A 19,832-nucleotide genomic window follows, 5' to 3' on the forward strand; every position below is an offset into this window, starting at 1 on the left:
ATAATATTATAAACGTTTATATTTTTATATTTAAGATATATAATATATTGAAATATAATATATTATGATAAAAAATTATGTTGTATTTTGTATAATAAAATATTTAAATAATATTTCTTTTACTTCATATATATTTTGTTTTCACTAGATTATTAATTGAGTAATGTAAGTTTTTAATATAGGTATGTATAAAAATGTGAGTTCTCTAAGCGAACATGAATTATATAAATTTATATGAATGTATTAATGACACAAGATTGTAAAACCTTATATCGCATTGATAAAAAAGTGATACATCTCAAAATTAGCAACTTTTCAGAGCATTTTTATAAAATTCTTTCTGAATTGAAACAATATTTTAATTAGGATAGTGAGTATACATAATTTCACTTTTTTTCATATTATTCTTCTAATTATAGTGTATTCTTTGAAACTATGTCAAACATATGAGTTTTTAAAATTCGAACACTGCAACCATAATATAGGGTTGTGTAAATTTCATTCCATATCAAAGTTATGACATTTTTTCTATTTCTGTATAAGCATATATGTCGACAAATACGACATTTTCTACAAAAATATACTATATTAGTTTTTAGGGTCGATTTCCTTTCATTATCTAAAAAATGCTATTTTTTAAATTTTGTCATTTATATCAACGCGTCAATATGACGAAAGCTAGTCTATAGATAAAAGAAAGTATCCTCGACTATAGCAACGGTCAACGAAAGTTATGAATAAAGCGGATCGATGGTGGATGATAGCCCCATGATGGCCGACGCAAAAATGCTTTTAGCCGACACACTGTATCCTCCCTCTCTTGCGGAGAAAATCCATTCCGCAACTTAGCCGACTGGCAGGATTGTCAACGAATATAGACGATACTTTTATATTTGATAAAGCTATTACAAAAAAGATTATTAAAATTACGGTGAAGTACCTATAAATTTAAAAATAACCAGATACTTTTATATATCATATTTAAATTAAAAATTAATTTAACAAATATATCAAATTACATTTGTTGACAAAAAGCTTTAAAAATACACAATTGTGCGCTTCATAATTTATTCATGGTGTATAACAGAAAAATAATTAGACTCTAAATACGATTAGGCAGTAAATTGACACATATTATGCTCGAATAAACGAATTTCTTCCTTTATCGACAACTTCTTAATTTTTAAGATTGTTTATTATTAAAAATATGTCGATACTCAGACGAAATAATTGATTACCGTTATTAATATCGACTTGCCAGGCAATAAACATGAATGCACCGTATGTATCCATCATGGGAGCGAATAAGCGAGATTATGCTCGTGTGACATACAACAATGGCGTATCGAATTTCATTTCTTTATCCCCTTTCCACGAGAGAAGAGAAAAGAGATGAAAGAACTGGGAAAGGAGAGAGAAAGAAGAGAAGAAGGAGAATCGTGTCTCATAAACATCAACTGCGCTGGAGCGCATTGGTGAAATTCCCAGACTCGTCGACGTCGCTTTCCACTGTTTCGGGAGATTCGTGGAGTAAGCGCGACGGGGGTGAGCGAAACGGTCAATTATCATCCCCTAAATAACGAAGCTGTTTACGAGTTTAGGCATCACGTAGCGCCGGCGCGCAGCGCGATCCTTACGACCGAGCTAGGCATTAGGCACTGCGACATCTTTGCTTAATTTCCCTCCCAACATTGCGAGGAGCGAGAGAGCGACGAGAAGAGGCCTTAGGAGCCAGCCGCTCTAGTCTTAATTAACGCTTGATTAATCCCAAGGAATCGCCTTTATCCCCCAAGTTCGCGCAATTCTCATAACGAAGTCTCAAATCCAGAGCAATGAAAATTATTATGACGCGCAAATCTCTTGAAGCAACGGCGATTATCCCGAATTCTCTCATGCAAGATCACGCGGATGACGTGTTAATTGATTTAATGATTCGTTTCCATTTGATTACAATTCGTCGGCGTAGCCGCGCTTGCAACCTTTGTCCGCGTTTCATGCGTTTCGTGTGTGAAATTATGTGATTTAACGGTGCACGTTTGCACGAATAATTACATTACCCCATTCCTATAAACGACGTCAAGTCGAGTCATGTTTCAGAAAACTGCGGGAACATTTTACGTTTGCGATTGGATTAATAATTTTTTGTTTGCATAAAATAGGTGTACAATTAGCATAGATTCGTTGAACGTAGTTTTTTTTCCACTTTCCTTTATGACTCTAGGAGAAATTTATGAAAAATCTAAATCTATTAATTATAGACGGCAACGACGTGATATAGGTACTATATAAAATTATAATTTGCACGACATATCAAATGAAATTTAGCAGTTTTACACGATGATGCAAATGAATTCCGTCAATTTTTTGAAGCTAATGTCTTTACTCTTTTAAATAACTCCGAATAATTTCGATTATCAAACGTCGACATTTGGTTGCCACCGACAATTTTTCTTCGATTGCATACATATTTCTCTACTCATACTTGACCCACTTGACTCGCGGCAGGAAAGTAATGCAAGTAATGACAGAGCAAGCGGTGCCCTCCGACCCGTGTCTAACACGCAGCAGATGCCACCCCCGGCATACACATTCGCCTTCTCTACAGTACAACTTCTAAGGGAAGCTACCCTCGGCGTATCTAGCGGTATAAATTATATCCGAGTCGCGTCACTGCCAGCCCCTTATATGATCGATCATTAGAGAGGCTGACCCGCCAGAAAATTTGGCAAAACTCGCCGATCCACAGCCCGACCCTTCAAAACAAGTTTCCGCTTGCTGTAACTCTTGATGTAACAAAGAATAATGATAATTTTCTTTATTTTAACGAACGAGTTTGATCGTGTATATCTCCTTCTTGTCACGATCAACTCCTTCAATTTTGATTTCTAAACATTCTTGATAATACAGCCTTGACCGGTATAAATATAAAGCACCTTCACAAATTGATGCAAATGTTCTACATTTAACGAAAAATAAATTAAAAACAGTTTTATTAAAAAATAATATTTATTCTCTTATGTAGATAATAATATGATACATTTTTATAAATAATACTTATTTGTATAACCAGTTTTAATATTTTGTCCTCCTTTAACTTTTTCCAAGAAAATGCAATACATGAGAGTGTTTCATATTTATGGCTAAACTTGTATAATAATGTATATACTCGTAATATAAATTTCGCTTTATTTATATAATATTTATAGTTCAGTTTTTTGAATAAATACTTTATAAATATATCGTTAAATGTTATACAATTATTCCCTAAGATTGATTAATATAATTTTATATATCACATAGTATTTAAATTCACCTGAATATTCAGTCGTCACTTAATCAATGAAATGAACGATTAAAAATTGTTTCTATGTCTCTGAAATTGCTAACTATGCATCTCATAGGCCGAGATTTTCTATCCTTTGAGCAGCATGCAAGACAATTAAGTCAACGCCGCGATTCACGAAGTTCCGGACTAACTGGAAGCAGTATGATTTATGCAGGGCAATAGTCGAAAGTACACACGGAACGCCTGCGGGCTCCAGTGTATTCCTGTGTATATATTGAACTTAGGCTACCTTCCTATACCGGACCAGATTAGTTCGGTCATTGTAGCAGAGCCCGTGCGCTCGCATGCACACAATCTGTCAACCCAGAGCTCCGTTTCGCCAATCTCGGTCTAGGTGAACCTACGTGTGAAAACCAGGCGGCGGATATTCCGCGGTCGCGTGAATTTTCCAACAAATTCGACATCAAGAGACGGTTTTTGTATATAGTCTCACGGATCGCGCGACGTCCAGTGTGCGACGCATGGGCACCATCGAGCAGACGATCATCGTCGAGGCAAATGAATTCTCACCGTTCCACCGCGTGGCAAAAAATTAAATTCAATTACCACTCGTTAGCCGATGCTAACTCTATAATTTCAATGCAGAACATTTCGCCTCCGGGCTAGAAAAAAAAAATTCCAATCAGTGCCGCCGGCAAGCCGATGCACTCCGTAATTTCATTCGCCCGCGCCGAGGGTCATTGGGCTGATCAAACAGGCAGGCTTGCATTTCAAAGTGTCGTTAACGAACGAACCTTTTTTTTCCTTTCTACCGTGACAAAACAATTACCACCATTGATTGGTTGTCGATTCACGAGTTAAATTGGGTTTACATTTTAAACGGTGGTATAGATTTGCATGGATGCAATAGAAATTACGAATGCCATACAATACTTGTACATCTCATTTAATATTGATATGTTGTATACGTTGATAGATGTTCATATTCTAACTTTATATAATATTTATATTCTAACTTTAAGTCAATGTGTCATCTATTAAGTAACTGGTTACACAAACTCTAATTTATTAACTCTTGGATTTTAATTCAACTTATCCTCTATCCTTTTTAATTCCGGTATTGGAAAAGTCTAATTGTAAAATACAAGGAATCTATCAATCTGAGGAAATTAAGTTTCTTTTAAATATATGTATAAAAAAGTTATTGGTTTGTAAGTCGGTTCTCTAAACGTTTTAATTTATAAATGTGCTCGTTTTGATCTTGATTTAAGAAAAAAAAAACAAAAGATCTATTAAACTGAGAAGGGTTAAATTTTATTTAAATTTTTAGTTATTATTTAAATATAGTAAAATAAAATGTAGATAAGTTGTGGTTCTAAATGTTTTTATTTATAATAAATATATGCTTGCTTCAATCTTGATCTGGGTAAGCGTTTCCTTTTCATTTGATTTGCTTCCGTGAATACGCACAAAGACAATTGACCGTTTCGCGTGAAGACTGTTAGCAGCAATTGCTTAACAATTCTTAAGTTTGTTTTTGAATGCGCATGATCACACGAAAACTTTCCTACCCGAGCACCATCGGAGGGTAATGGTTCCTGCGAATACGAGACAATCGTCGGCACATCAAAGGCGACGATTGTTTCACGTAAATTATTACCGCGAGCGCACTTGTCCGGCTTCTCGTTATGAGTTGGCGAACAAGTTCAATTAAGTCCACGCCTAGGAAGACGAAGGACGGCTTCCTACACACGCGGAGGCCTTATCCTACATCGAGTGGCACCATCAACCCCGCAAACCCACCCCAACCGTTGCGAGAGGGTGAAACATTGACTATGAAGGTGCGGAAAAACCAATTGCCTTGTCTCCAATGTTGTAAACACAAAAGAATTTAATGTTACGATTTTGACGAAAAAGATATGAATGTGGTATTTTTTAATATTTTCCTTTATATAATACGAATTTCTTTTACATAAATCGGAAAAGAACTACTTACATAGAGAAAAAATAATTTACACACCCTTTCAGACAAAAGTTACAATAAATCTAATTGAAAATTAGTAGGAAATGTTGAATATCTAATAATAACTGAATTATATACGATATTAAAGAAGATTTGTAATGTTAAGAAAACAGAAAATAGTGAAATAAGTCAGCTATGTCTATTAACAAAATTAATGATCTACCTCTTATTGTTAGATTTAAGGATATATTCTATTTTAATCTAAATTCACACACACAATATTTGAGACAAAATAAGATCGTAGAATCAATCATTTCAGAAGCCTGGGTCGGAAGGATAAGAGAAACGCCATGAAGGCTCTGTCTTTTGACACCGACGATCCTGACGACTCGTCTCTATACAGGATACCCAGGTCAGCCTGACGACTAGGCAACACGTGTCGGTTATGTCTATTATCGACAGATAGCGAGGTAACGAGCAGGCGAGATTTATCACCCTCCGTTACTACCCCAGAGGAACGGGACACTCGAGGGTGCGATGGGGTGCAAAGCGGAGAATTGGAGTTACAGTTGAGTTAGCAGAAAGAGAAGTGAGTTAGCCTTAACAGAGTCTCATATGGCCTCTTAATGTTCCTGCGCTCATAAATGATTTCTTCGAGGAGCGCCAATTTAATTAATGACAATGAAAACATTGGAAAATTACTGTGTCATATAAATGTATACAAAATTACGTTATGTTGAAAATTATACCATACTTTATAGACGAAAAGAATTCCAAATGTTTATTAATTTTCGCTATTGTTGCCAAATGCAAAATATTTTACGGAAGGTAACGCATAAATAAACACAATGTGTGATATTAAATATGAAAGACGGAATTAAATATAATGTAAATTGATGTCGGAACGCCGCAGCGTTCACAATTTTCGCCACACAGGCTTATTCGAAGTTTGCAACCGAGCGCTGGCTCGATATACAAGCGAAAGGGCGAACGCCGAAGATTTGTTCGGAGTTAAAGGCAAGTAAATTTAAATGTCAAAATATGCGCTTTAACGGCACGGGTCGCACAAAGGTGTATCATATCTTTATTAACATAATGCGAGAAGGTGCTCTCCGCGCAAGCAAGGACCTGGCAAAAACCCGTCAATCAAAAACCCGATCCTCGAGAAAAGGGCTAGTTAGCCTGGTCGCCCTTGCATCCGCGCCCTTGCGAAAAAATAACGTATGCGCCGTGCAATGCATGCCGCTTTTGTAGAAAAACTTTTTCGGAACTGTTACATTATGTTCCACGAGTCACACTTGGGCACCATCGTCTCACGCGTCGCCGCTCCTGTTTTCTCGCGACATTCACGGGTCAACCTCAGGACCGTACTTTGTAAGATTTTATTTAAAAAAAAAACAATATCGTAAAAAATATATTATACTTTTGTACATCGCACAATCTTACAAGATATACTTTCATGCGGCATATTTTTTAAATGATCGAATTTCTCATTTTCTTGATTTGCAGTTATCAGGATTTAAATATTTGAGCATAGATAACGATTCATAAAGAAGTATATATGCTATTAAAATATCGTCTCGCAAAATCAAATTAACTTTTAAATTAATAAATGTAATTTGGGACGCAGGGTGCCGCAACTGCCTATTACATGGTTGTTACGTCTTCTTGACCAGTATATAATATTCGCATAGATGACCGGACGGGGATCCTTTGATATCCTGGCGTGTCAGACGTGTGACAGCTCGGACAATACCGGAGATCCCCGCGTCACTGATTGTCACTTGTTTCTTGCCATTTCTCTTTCTCTCTTCGATTTCGGCCACTGCGATTCCGCGCAGGTTCTCTTCACAGTTCGCCGTTCGACGCCTCTTTCTCCTATTTCAAATTCAAATACGGGAAATCGCAAGGCGGACCGTAACCCTACGCCTTGAGAACTAGCGAACGCAAAATCCCACTGACCATTCGAGTATCGATTTGAAATACTTAATGCGAAACCCTGGATGCAAGCGAAAAGTGATCACGTTGCACTTACGTGCACTAAGGAAGTTAATAAGAACGAGGATCGGCCTTCGACGAGGATATAGAAGAAGGTGATGAAGGAAGGGGAAGGTGGAAGAGCATAATGTTCCTCATTGTCGAATCACTTCCGGGGCTTGACCTCCAGTAACGCCCTAAAGACCAGTTCGCATGGAAAATGTCTGTGAATAATAGACACCGATGTGTTCTATTGTATGCCTAAAACGGCGGACGCGTGGATTGTCTAAAATACCTACTTCAGGATGGACCAACAATTTAATAATGTCGACAATGCGATTTATATCGATGTTCCACTCACGCTTTCAAAGAATCTTATAAAAGAAACATATATCTTTGATGCTGCGATTTCATGAATTTCAATAAGGAATGAAAGAGCAAATCTCACAATCAGTTTGATAATGATGAACGTGAAAGAATATCGATATAAAGAAATCGAACAAATTTGTCGTTTTTACTTTCATAAAAATTATTAACTGCACAGATTTTCTGTAGTCCTTTTTTTTAATCTTTCTATATTAGATTAAGTAATTAGAAAACATAGTGTAGCTATGTGTGTATATTGATTTTAATGTGTTTGGATTATATCAATATGACAATATCATATATCGCGCATCAACCACGGAATGAAACTCGTGCGGTTGACGATGGCACGTTACATCGAGGATCACCATTAATATAATTTGTCAGTTGCATACGTCGCTAACAGCGAAATTTTCCGACCGATTTGCCGAAAAAGTGCCCCGTATGGGCGACGAGGCGCGTGCGGCTGCTTCAACATGAAAAACAAGCGGTACTCTGGTCCTCCTTTTCTCCCACGTGGTCGTTTCGAAAGGCAAACGGTCTCCAATCCGAGTCAAGAGACCTCGAGAGGGGTTGCCGGCAACCGCGTGGAAAAAAATGCCGTCGGTTTCAATATGTAGACGAAGAAAAGTAAGAAGGAAAATGTTGAAAAGAGAGAATATGCGCAAGTAGCTGCGGAGAGTAAGATAATTTCGTGAGCTTAAATTCAATGTTTCACATGAATGATTCTTAATGTAACATACAAAAAAATATTTCAATAATATACAATAAGAATTTGATAAGAGATCCATTATCTTGAATACGATTAGCAATTATAACAATTATAAATAATAAATATAGATAATAATTCCCGATATATTTCTACGATATATTTTTATGCTCTGAGGAAAGCTAAAAAATGAGCCGCAACGTGTAAGCGAAGACTTTAAATATATTAAATCAAATTATATCAATTTATTTTTACGCATAAATTTCTGTACCCAACTCTCTTTTTCTTATTATTATAATTCAACAATATTAATTCTATTATTAATTTAATTAATTATGATTAAAATCGCATATAATAATAATTCACGTGGCATTTAATAGTATGATATACATATGAAAATATTTCTCTTTCTTCCGCCCCTAACTTAGAGAGCATCTATAATAAATAAAATCTGAAATATAACTTATTTGTCTATATAAAACATTGTTTTATGTGTCTTTTATATAGAACATATTCTACAGTTTGTTTATTGCTCTAAATCTAATGCATTGATTCTTGTTAGAACTTATGCTCGCTTTATTTAGCATACTTTATTTAAAAAATAAATTTTTACGCATATTCAAAAAAATTATAAATTTTTCAAATGTGTTTGAAAACAACTCCCAAAAAACCAATCACATGCAAAACACATAATTCAGAGGAAGAAACTTATTTTCTGTTTCTTTATCTCTCGCAAAATTAAAGGGGTTGGTATTTTATGTTAACATTGTCATTATAGACTACAACGATGACGATAATGACGACGATTATGAAAGTAATTACTACGAGGACAAAACTATATATGCTCCTTTTATTTCTTTTAGTCTTGACTCTTTACTAAAATTTTTAGAAGAAAGGACATCTTCATTCTTTTTCGCTATGTCTTCCTCTCGCTCCTTCTTTCATTCGCGCCTGCTGTTTGATATTTCGCGTTGATCATTTAACTCGAGTTCTCGAAATCATTCGGCAAATTGGAACTCGCCTTCACGCGAGGGGTCTCTCGGTCGAATGAACTTAAGCCTTAGATTGGTTTAGTCGCCACGCAGGCACGCCGCAGGTCGGTCGCCCTGTGGATCACGCGTCACCGAACAGGGAGAGGAGCGAATCCTGATCGCCTCCCCTCCTTTTTTCTCTTATACTTTATCTCACTCTTTTTAGAAGATTCGGAAAATGAGGTAGAAATCTCGCGGCAGGTGATGTAATAGTGATACCTAGACTACCGACAAGCAATTCGGATCCAAACAATAATTCGAGACCCCCGTAAAGACGACTGTTACGTTTCCTTTCGCAATAATATGTAATAAAGTAACATGAAAATATTATCGTCTAAAAATAAAATTTTATTCTCTTGTTTCTTTTATAGAAATTTGGAAATATTGCAATACACTTCAGAAATTAATAAAAAACAAATGATAAATTTTTTCTCTCGAAAATTAGAAAATTATTTCTTAATATCCAGCATTATTTTATTATTTTGATCATTAATTGATCTCAAATTAATATGTATATATTTCTCAAAAAATTAATGTTTCCAGATTGATCGGAAAATTAATTCAGAGCGATCATCCTTAATCCGACAATCCCATAAAAACTTCCTGATCTTTCGCGGTATAATTCGGGGTGGATAAACACCGAGGAAATTTAGGGCGAATTTCGGTTTCGAGGTTCTCCCTTCATTGATCTTGCGTCTCGAGAACTTCAGTCCGTTTCCTGTAGGATGTGAGAAAAGGATTAGGATCGGGAAATAACGTACGAATCGACCGAAAGGGAACTTTTTTGCTTCACCGGATTCTGAAAAAGGTTCGTGAGATCCCAAGGATTCGTTACCGACATTGTCGTAGAAATTCGATCATAAGGTGTATCCTATTGCTACGATTTTAATATTTTTATATTCAAGCTTTTAAGCAAAGTCTTTTTTATGATAAAAGTATTTTTATAATTTATGCAACAAAATTAGCATATTTAAAAAAATAATATATTAATCACTATGTTAAATTTTAGTATCATTCTCTGAAAATTCAATTAAAAGTCTGAATAATTTTAAAAACTTTCTATCAGTTCGCGTCTCAGTTTGTACGACATTCAGAATAAACAGATCGACATGAGAAATCGCGACTGACTCTCTCGCGATGTTTTCCCTCTCGCGCGCTTGTACGTTTACGCGCGTGGGGTTGATAGATCGGCTCGACGAAACGAAGGGGTAGTTTGGCTTTAATCGATCCTGTAATCGCCAGTCCGACAGTTGGCCCCGGCTGCCTTTTTGTCGGCAGTTAGATGGATGGTGCCATTTACATTTTGTCAGTGCGACATGCGCTAACGCCGCCGCTATCATATCTATCACACCCTTTAAACCAGTACGCGATCAGTTTCCTACCGTCCAAATTTGGAAATCTTTTCTGACGCGCAAATGTGATGCAAATGTCAGTAAATTTCCAAAGATGGAACCAATTGTGAAAATCACAATCGATTATGTTATCGCGTTAATTTCGTAAAACATTATTACATCGCAATCTAAAAAATTCGTTACAAATTAATAACATTCTGCCAATGAGACAAGTAAATTGCAAATACTCTCATTATGCAAGAGCAAGAATTATCCGTTATTGACGATTTTATTTGGGCTGACTCCCCGATCCTGACTTCGAACATCGATTTTACGGTCGACTTAGGAATGTGCGGTCCACCGTATACACTTCGAACAGATCCATAGGAATCCGAAAATTTCGGAGGAACTGAAAGAGAAAGTTGTTCGAGACGATCCAATTGACAGATCTGTCAACGTGGATGACACCTTCGGCGAACGAGTCGACCAGGTGTCTGCTGTCGAAACGAGGAGACGGCTCTATCTGCTCTTCCCTCTTTCTCCTTTACTGTTACCGGCATCTGCCGGATAATACCCGGGATTATAGCAGTAGGATAGAAAACCCACTGACATCGGCTCGGACGCGGAATGAAACATTCCTGCGCCGAATTTGAACCATAAACAGATCGATCATCTTACAAACGGTTTGACGACAATTTAAAATCGAGATGATATCGAATAAGATTCGCGTGTGAATCCTCGTGTATTAAATATGTAAACGTGTGCTATTCATTCGAGAAAGATCGTAAATATCTGAGCGTAAAAGAAGTAAATTTAATGATTTTACATTAATTATATATGGCATACCAGAAAGAGGAATCTAATTCTAGAATTTTTTCATATACATTTAAGTATATTTTTATTATCTGATAAAGTAGAAAAAGAGATAACAATATTATGTATACATATTTATGTAAACTACATATGTTATATAAACATAATATATTAGATATATATTTATTTTACATATATATATACATATATCTAAATCAATAAGTAACCTTAATATATCATCTTAATTTTTTTGAGAGGGCAAAATTAAGACTACTTATTGATTCACTTATCGTATATAATGTATGTATACATATATGTAGATAAAATATATTATATATATATTTCTTTTTATTTTTACACTCAATATATCTAAAAATACTATATAAAAGAGATTTCTCTTACTTTTTCTATATTGATTCTTCGTACTAAACTAATAAACAAATGCTCTTTTCGTTAGTCAACAAAATTGGAAAAAATACCCGCAACGTTGATTGACTCCGATAAAAAGTTCCACAGCGTTGGAAGACTATTTCGCAACATTGAGAGTGCAGCAAACATCTTTCGCTTCAAAAGGTCAGTTTGAACTGATCGAGCACCGACCTATTCGCTTTACGATCGCTTCGACTACCTCCACTCAAGAATTCGAAAGCGAGCGAAAACGATAAACACGTACATACCATGAGAAGAAATATATGACTCACCTCCCACGCGTAACGGGGGTTGAAAGGCTCGCTCGCCCATTTGCCGAGGAATGGACCGAATCTCGCTCCACGAGGGATGTCTTTGCGTGCACGAACGTATGGACCCCCGGTTGCCGAACCACCGACTTCGACCTCCGGAACGGGAGACACCCATTCGCGACTCGAATGATCCTTAGGCTCCTGTTTTATCGCATCCTCTACGCAAATAAACGTCAAAGTACATTTATCGAATATTTATCAAGAAAGCATTAGCTCATGAATAAAGGCAAAATACGTGAACTAATCCAATATAGATCTGTCTATTTAATAAATCACTGCTCTCTAAAACGTTTGTCACTTTGAAGAATGAAACCCAAATTTTTACTCTTTAGAGTAAGATTCTACTCTAAAGAATTTAGAGAGTAGAAATTTAATTATTACGATAGTTGAGTGTAAGTTCAAAGAATTTTCACCCTTTGCTGATCCAGTTGAACTTTAAAAGCACAGTCAATATTTTGATTATGAATTTTGATAACTAAATTTAAATCTATAAAAAAGTAAGTAAAATACAATCTGACTTCTATCATAGTAAAAATTCATTCCAAATTTTTACAAGTGCAAGAATTTTTTCACGTTTTTAAGTCAAGAACAAGTCAATAAAAATCTGCATTGAAGCTCGAAGACCCAGGTTACTAACGAAAGATGTAAAATTCCAAATGGCCGACGAAAGGTTAAATATTTTTCATTTTTTAATCAGCAATGCTAAAATAAGTGTCATGTAAATATCTCGTTCTGCGTTTGAAGATTGATTTTAACGGAACTGCGAAACTCACGATATTCATTGCTGTAATCCCGCGACCTCGAATATTCTTTTCTATTCTTCTCATAGTCCCAGGACGATTTTCTCTCTTCCTCCCTAGAAGATGGTGACGGTTGAAGTTGCTCCTTCTCATAGTTCCGTTGTCGGTCTATCCCCGGCGAGTATCCGCGCTGCTGATAAGGGGTCCGCGATTGTGGACTATACTCCTGCAGAACTTCGCCGGTTTGAAGTAGTTTCAGATCTCTGTAAACGGGATTGTTGCTGCTACTGTTGCTGCTCGTGCGTGTCGATCCGTTCTCCTCCATTTCTGCGTTCTCGCTGCCCCCCCCCCCGCCAGTCGCGCCCGACGTCGACTCACCTTCGTCGCTGCTTCCTAGGAAGGACAAATGAAACGAGATATGAATCGATAAATCTTAAATAAATACTCAAGAAAATATCGAAACGACACCTATAAAAAAGATTATATTATTATAAATTTATTTTTCTTTTACTATGATTTCATACTAGTATTTTTCCTGCTATAATTTCTATACACCTACCTATAAAAAAATATATGTATGCGTATACAGAAATTATAGCAAGAAAAATACTAAAATCATAGTAAAAAATTAAATTTACAATAATTATATCCTTTTTTAATAGATGTCTCTCTCTCTCTCTCTCTCTTTCTCTCTCTCTCTCTATATATATATATATATATACATATATAATGTTTACGTTTTCCAAAGCTAAGAAAAATAACTTTGACTAAATAATATCTTCTTAATTCGACGAGAAAGGATAAAATTATATTCTTTAAAACTAATAACAAACTATAATCATTGACTTTTCTCTTTCATGAAAATATTTATTTAACGCGTGTCAGTTATTCTAAAGATTATATCAAACATTTTTATTATATTCTTAGTGCGACTATTATTTGCCATTTATGAAAACTACGTTTATTAAGAAAAGTTCATATATTATAGAACAATGATGAGAGACGACTTTCCGGAAAGTGACGTATTGATTGGTCATTTCTGAGAAAGTGGTAGTTTGTTCCCGCGATAAAGTCGCAGTTCGTGATATTAAACGCAAGTACGAGCGTTTTGTTGCAGGAAAGGTCATGGTTTCGTGTAAACTTTGCGTTTCGGTGTCGGAAAATCATGAATTTTGCACAAGAGAGATAAAGTAGATTTATGTTTGCGTTGCTCTCTCTTCCCTTCTCTCTTTATGACTTGACGGAATCCTAGACACACAAGGACAAGTGTCAATTGGAGTATGCGCTATCTGCGGCACGTTTCGTCGTACGCAGCTGCCGCGTGCACGTAGTGACACCCAAGCCGAGGATGTTTGCCGTGATAAGGATTTTATTGTCCTCTTGTCGGCTGTTTTTGATGCGTCGTGATGTCATACAGTGCAAGATATAAGAGAATAAAGGGGATCTATTCTATATATTATTAAATAAATTGCGATTATATTTTACCGCAAACACAACTCGTTGCTCTATAGACAAAAATATATAATAAAAAAACAATTCGGTACAATGTGTACAATAATATAATAGTATTAAAGAAAACATAAATTATACAAGAGATATTTTTTTAAACGCATTTAGTTGCACGCATTCCCAATAAAAGCATCGTTATCTATTCATGACAATTATATCACGTTTCGAAGTGACAAAGAAATATCGCACGAATCTGGTTTTGTTTGTACAACTCGCTTTAGCCGGATACGACGGGCTCTTTTTAACGACAGCCTTATCTCCGAATCGAAAGATATCCACGCGGGTGTATCGGCTATCTAAAAACAAACTATGAACTTTATGCGCGTCCTCGAGCCAGCCGAGAAACCTGCGAAGATCGAGAGGTCCTCTGTAAACAGCGAGAGTTCCGTGTGAATCGGCGACTAAGCAAATGATCGTTTTAGCGACGAGCTAGCAGGTGCATCAAAGAGGAAGACAAATTGTGTATGAGAGATAGAGAAGAAGGGAAGGAAGCACTATAATTTTATGATCAAAGCTTTCTCACGATTAATTTCGATATTGCAACGGTGCTATTAAATAATTAAGATAAATTATTGATTTTGTTACACGTTCCCCTCTTAAAAGTTTAAATAGGACATAGAGAAGGAGCAAATATTTCTACACATTAGACTACATGTATAAAAAGCGGTCCATACACGTCATATACCACGCAATAAAACGTTAAAAATATCAATTTTATGATGCCGGCTTCAATTCCATTCTAATCGAGAGAGTAAACAAAGACTTAAGGATCCGTCGACTTATGTCGACGGTGCGGTCGAGTCGTAAAAGAAAACGGTGATCCTGCAAGGCGTGCTTGTCGACACGAAGCTCAAAGAGACAGGATGTCTATGAGTGTCGATATCGATGTGTCACAGTTAATGGAAAGAAACAAATCATTCATATAATAATCCATAGGCTTTGATTCCCAAATTATTATTATATTATATTAAAATAAATATTACATGCTTAAATAAAAATGTTAAAATATCTCCATTGCTGTTAACTGAAAAAACCTGTCTATACTTCTAAATTAACGATTTTTTTACAGTTGCATTGTTTCTAAATTTAGATATATAATATTTATTTGTCTAGATAAAAAAATGAAAATTGAGTTGAGAAGTAATCATAAAATAAACAACACAGAAGCATAAATATAACGTACTCTCCTAATTTCTTGGAGTGAAATCTCACTCCAAAAGAGTTAAAATACTGTCACTATTGAAAAGAGTGAAAAATTTGCACTCTTGTTTTTAAATAAGATTTCACACTTTTAGAGTGGGATTCACTTCAAAAAGAAGTGAGATTTTTTTTCTTTGAAATAAATCTCATTCCAAAAAAAGAATGAAAATCTGCCACTCTCATTTGAGAGTGCAAATTTTCCAATAGTGACAATATTTTAATTCTTTTTCAGTAGTGTCAGTATTTTAACTCTTTTGGAATGAGATTTCACTTCAAGAAATTTAGAGAGTATTATTATCCAAAATTCGGTCCTGATCGACAGAATAAACACGATTTAGCAGATCTTCGCGTTCATAGTCGGAGATGATCGTAAAGAAGAGACCTGATCGCGCGAGGGTACCCGGGATATACACTCCAAATCATCACAGTGAGTAGCCGATATGATACAACAACAATATTTGGAAAACCCTCGAAAGCCAGGGGTCTTTGACTCCTGTGGGATCCAAGTGCCAGAATACTTTCTCCCTTGACAGAGAAGTACGAGTATACTTGTTGAACCATGCGTGACATTATCCCTGATGATAGCAGCTCGAGAGGCTCTGAAGATGATTAGAGTGTAGTACCGCTTTAGCGCGACTTACACCCTAGAGGAATTAATCGTGGGAAGAACCTCTTTTTTTATATTAATTTAGAAATTAATTCCTCCGCAGACGTACACGGAACTTCCAATTATATCTACAGCTTTAATTCTGAAGAATATGAAATTATCAATTTTTATAATAAAATTATTTTTATTTAAAAAAAATTTTCTTTTTTAACATCGAAAAGCAATCTCTTTTTATGTTCCTAAAATAAAAGAGTCAGTTGTATTTTATTACAAACTTGTATGTAAAATCTTACGGGGCCACTATGAGTTATTTTATAACCAGGAAACAAGAATTAGAATATTATTGGCGATGGCGGATAGGCGGTTAATGAAAATTATTCTATCAGTTGCTATTGTGTGTCACATGATATTTACTGTGAAAATAATAATATATGTTTGCCAATGGCGATGAAGTAGTTAGCGAGTTATAAAGCAAATGACTCTTTTGCATCGCACGAGTCTATTGTGATCGATGATTGATGCGCGTGTGCGATACTTTGTGAATTCGTCTATTGATTGCTGGGTAGTTGCATGCGCCAAATATATAGGCAGTTAACGTTTCACGATCGAAGGGTTTAACAAACGATCAATCAATGATCGATTAATCTACCCATTAAATAGATACACGAAGCCAAATGTAAACGTCCAAACATTGTCAAGCAAATAGATATTTGATACAAAAAACTAAACAGATAAAAGAAAACAAAGTTTAAAAATATATACTTTTATACATATATTCTTCTTTGCTGAAAAGTAATCATTGAACAATCTTTACTATTACATATAATAGTCAAAATTAATTTCTTTGTAATTTTACTTATATAGTTACATAATTCCTTATTTCATAGGGTATATAATACCTTTTAAATAATTTGAACATAATGTAAACATTTTAAAGTGTCGATTAATTCTCATAAGATATTTAAAAATGATTATTGTTGAGCAAAACAAAATTTAGAGTAATGGATCTCGAGTGGCAGAGAAGCAGGACACGCGCGCGCGGAGATTACCACGAGGTTCAAGAAACGCAAGTGTGACTTCCGGAAAAGATAATTAAACAAATTGGCGACTAGAGAGATGTCGGAAGAGAACGTTCGCACTTGTGCAGACCGCGTTAGCACTGACCGCACAGGACATCCTGGTGATACGGGGATCCTCTAGAGAACAGTGACGTTTTTAATGTACCATGTTATGGAACACGAGATGGTGAGAGGCGACGCCGGTATTTCCGAAAGCTCCATTGCAGATAGTGCGATTAATGGCCAATCTCGCTGACAGTATCAGATCTCCCTACCATGGGGCGCAGATTGGCGATTGGGGTTAATTAGAAAAACGACATGGTCGGATCCTGCGGCCAGGAGCAGTATCGTGAGACGTCGATAAAATTATCAGCATGTCACAGAATTAGCAGGCCAAGGCAGGCCAAATTGGACAGAAGATCGAATCTGCAGAGTCTGGTTTCCGGACAAGCTGCGGTCAAGCTTCCTTGCCGATATTTGCATGTAATGGAATAAATGGAAGGGTATCTTTTCGTCAACAAGTCCGTACTTTGTAAGAGTATCGAACTCTCATGGCATAACGAATATTATTCGACCCTGTAACGATGTTTACGCTTTAACAGCTGGTTACACTAATCTTATTTAAGATTGATTTAATAATCGACCTTAATAAACAAGAACGAGATAAGTAATTACAAAATCAATTTATTTATGTTATATCAGTTCGTGAAAATAGGCTGGTGGTGAATCTAAATAATCGAGTCGATTATCTAAATATCGATTTGGTATAAAATTAGAAAATTGACATATATTTCTATATTCACGCTAATAAAAAAATTATCTTTAATAACATTTGGATCAAGATTATTCTTACGTCTGTCATTGTTATTTCCACATATGCATCATATCAAGAACTTTGTTTCAATCAATTCGCGCATTTCGTTCTGTGTGTTGACATAAATCATAAAAATCAACTCAATTATATAATCATCGTGGATGTTTTTTAATATTGGTCCATCATCACACACATACACACACACACACACACACACAACGCAATCTGTTTGACTTACCGTTCATCTTGCAATCCACGGCGGACCGAGACAGATCAAGACCGTTCATCGGTAGTTTGTCTCGGATCCGGAATCCTAGATCTTCCAAATGATTCTGGACGAGACGAGGATTCGGATCACTTCCGACACATCGGTATCACAAGAGTTTTCCTTCACGTCATCAACGAGATCACGTCAACATCACGAAAATGACGAGCGACGTCGATGGAAATCCGTCGGCGGGCCGACTGTCTTCATGATCGAGCGATCGATCGGTTGGGATACGCGACCGATACTCCGATCAGAACCCGAGGCCACCGGAGGGGTGGATGCGATCGCGGGGGGTAGCCCGCGTAGCGCGAACCTTTCCGGACGAGCGACTGATGGAAGAAACGGACAACGGAAAGAGCGCTGCTCCGTGTCAGCTGGCCCTTGGCGGACTAGAGGATCCAAAATCTGTTGAGAAGAGGATGGCACGACGAGGGTTCTCTTGGGATCCCAGGGACGATTCACGGGGTGTGGCGGGTCGCTTCCAGCGGGACCTCTGGTTGGTTCACGGGCGGAGCCACCCCTATCGCGTCGAGGTCCCCACCAAGGCGACTACAGCATCCCTCGGGAGAGCGAGCGAGAGGAATGTGGTGCTTCGGCGGTGGAGCGTAATGCGACTGTCTGAGAGAATGTCTAAAGAGGGGGTAACAGGGGAGGGGGTAACGTAACGTGACGCTGATAACGAAAGAGATTTCGCGGTAGCTGAATGTCAAAGTCGAAAAAACATGGGATTCTTTCTTCGAAGGTTCAAAAGAAATCAATTATAATAAAGACAGATGTCTGAAGGATATGTATGTGTGGATCGCAATTTTTTTTATTTTTATAAAATTAACTAATGTATTATTAATTAATATCATTGATTAATTATTAATTTACTGTATTTAATTTATAAATGTCACTAATAAACAAGAAATTTAATATGTGATATGATAAATTGAAATATTTTTTACTTTATTAGATTATTTGTCCCCTTAAGCTATACATTATATTAAATTAGAAAGAAAAATTTTTAGAAAAATGAAACGTAAAAAAAATAAAAAAGTATATAAAAATTATTATATCATGTATCAATTTTTAAAATATAAGATAATAATATTACAAAAGTATAAGTATCTTTACTTTTGTAAAAAAAAAACTGTTTTTACATGCATCAAGATATTTAAATTTTAAGAATTTACAAATTATAACAGTTTAGATGTTGATAAAGATATTTATGCAATCGGCCATTTAAATCTCCTGCTCTCAAATCTGAGCAACACCAAAATTATATGTCGTACTACAATATATTTCCTACATCAACAGTTTTTCTTACTAATAATTCACGAATGGGCGCAGAGTAATGCAAGACTTCATTAGTAGTCAACGGTAAGATGTCAACGCACTAAGATTTTTTTATCGCAAAAAATCTATCGAAAAGCACTTCTAT

The 19,832-nt window shown here is 36.0% G+C and overlaps 1 protein-coding gene across 2 annotated transcripts in view; it reads right to left on the reverse strand.

The window, feature by feature from the left end:
* LOC108720851 (PR domain zinc finger protein 16) overlaps positions 1-18,877 on the reverse strand; it is a 39,672-nt gene extending 20,795 nt beyond the window's left edge. For both annotated transcript variants that reach the window (XM_018445092.1, XM_018445091.1), the window contains exons 1-3: positions 18,380-18,877; positions 12,987-13,346; positions 12,175-12,371 (exon numbers count right to left, since the gene is read on the reverse strand). In XM_018445092.1, the coding sequence (XP_018300594.1) occupies positions 12,175-12,371; positions 12,987-13,346; positions 18,380-18,428 (606 nt within the window). In that variant the 5' untranslated portion in view covers positions 18,429-18,877. The remainder of the gene's footprint in view (positions 1-12,174; positions 12,372-12,986; positions 13,347-18,379) is intronic.
* Positions 18,878-19,832: the final 955 nt, after the last annotated feature.

Source organism: Mycetomoellerius zeteki, unplaced genomic scaffold (genome assembly GCF_001594055.1).
Source record: "Mycetomoellerius zeteki isolate Tzet28-1 unplaced genomic scaffold, Tzet1.0 scaffold155, whole genome shotgun sequence".
Lineage (NCBI taxonomy): Eukaryota > Metazoa > Arthropoda > Insecta > Hymenoptera > Formicidae > Mycetomoellerius > Mycetomoellerius zeteki.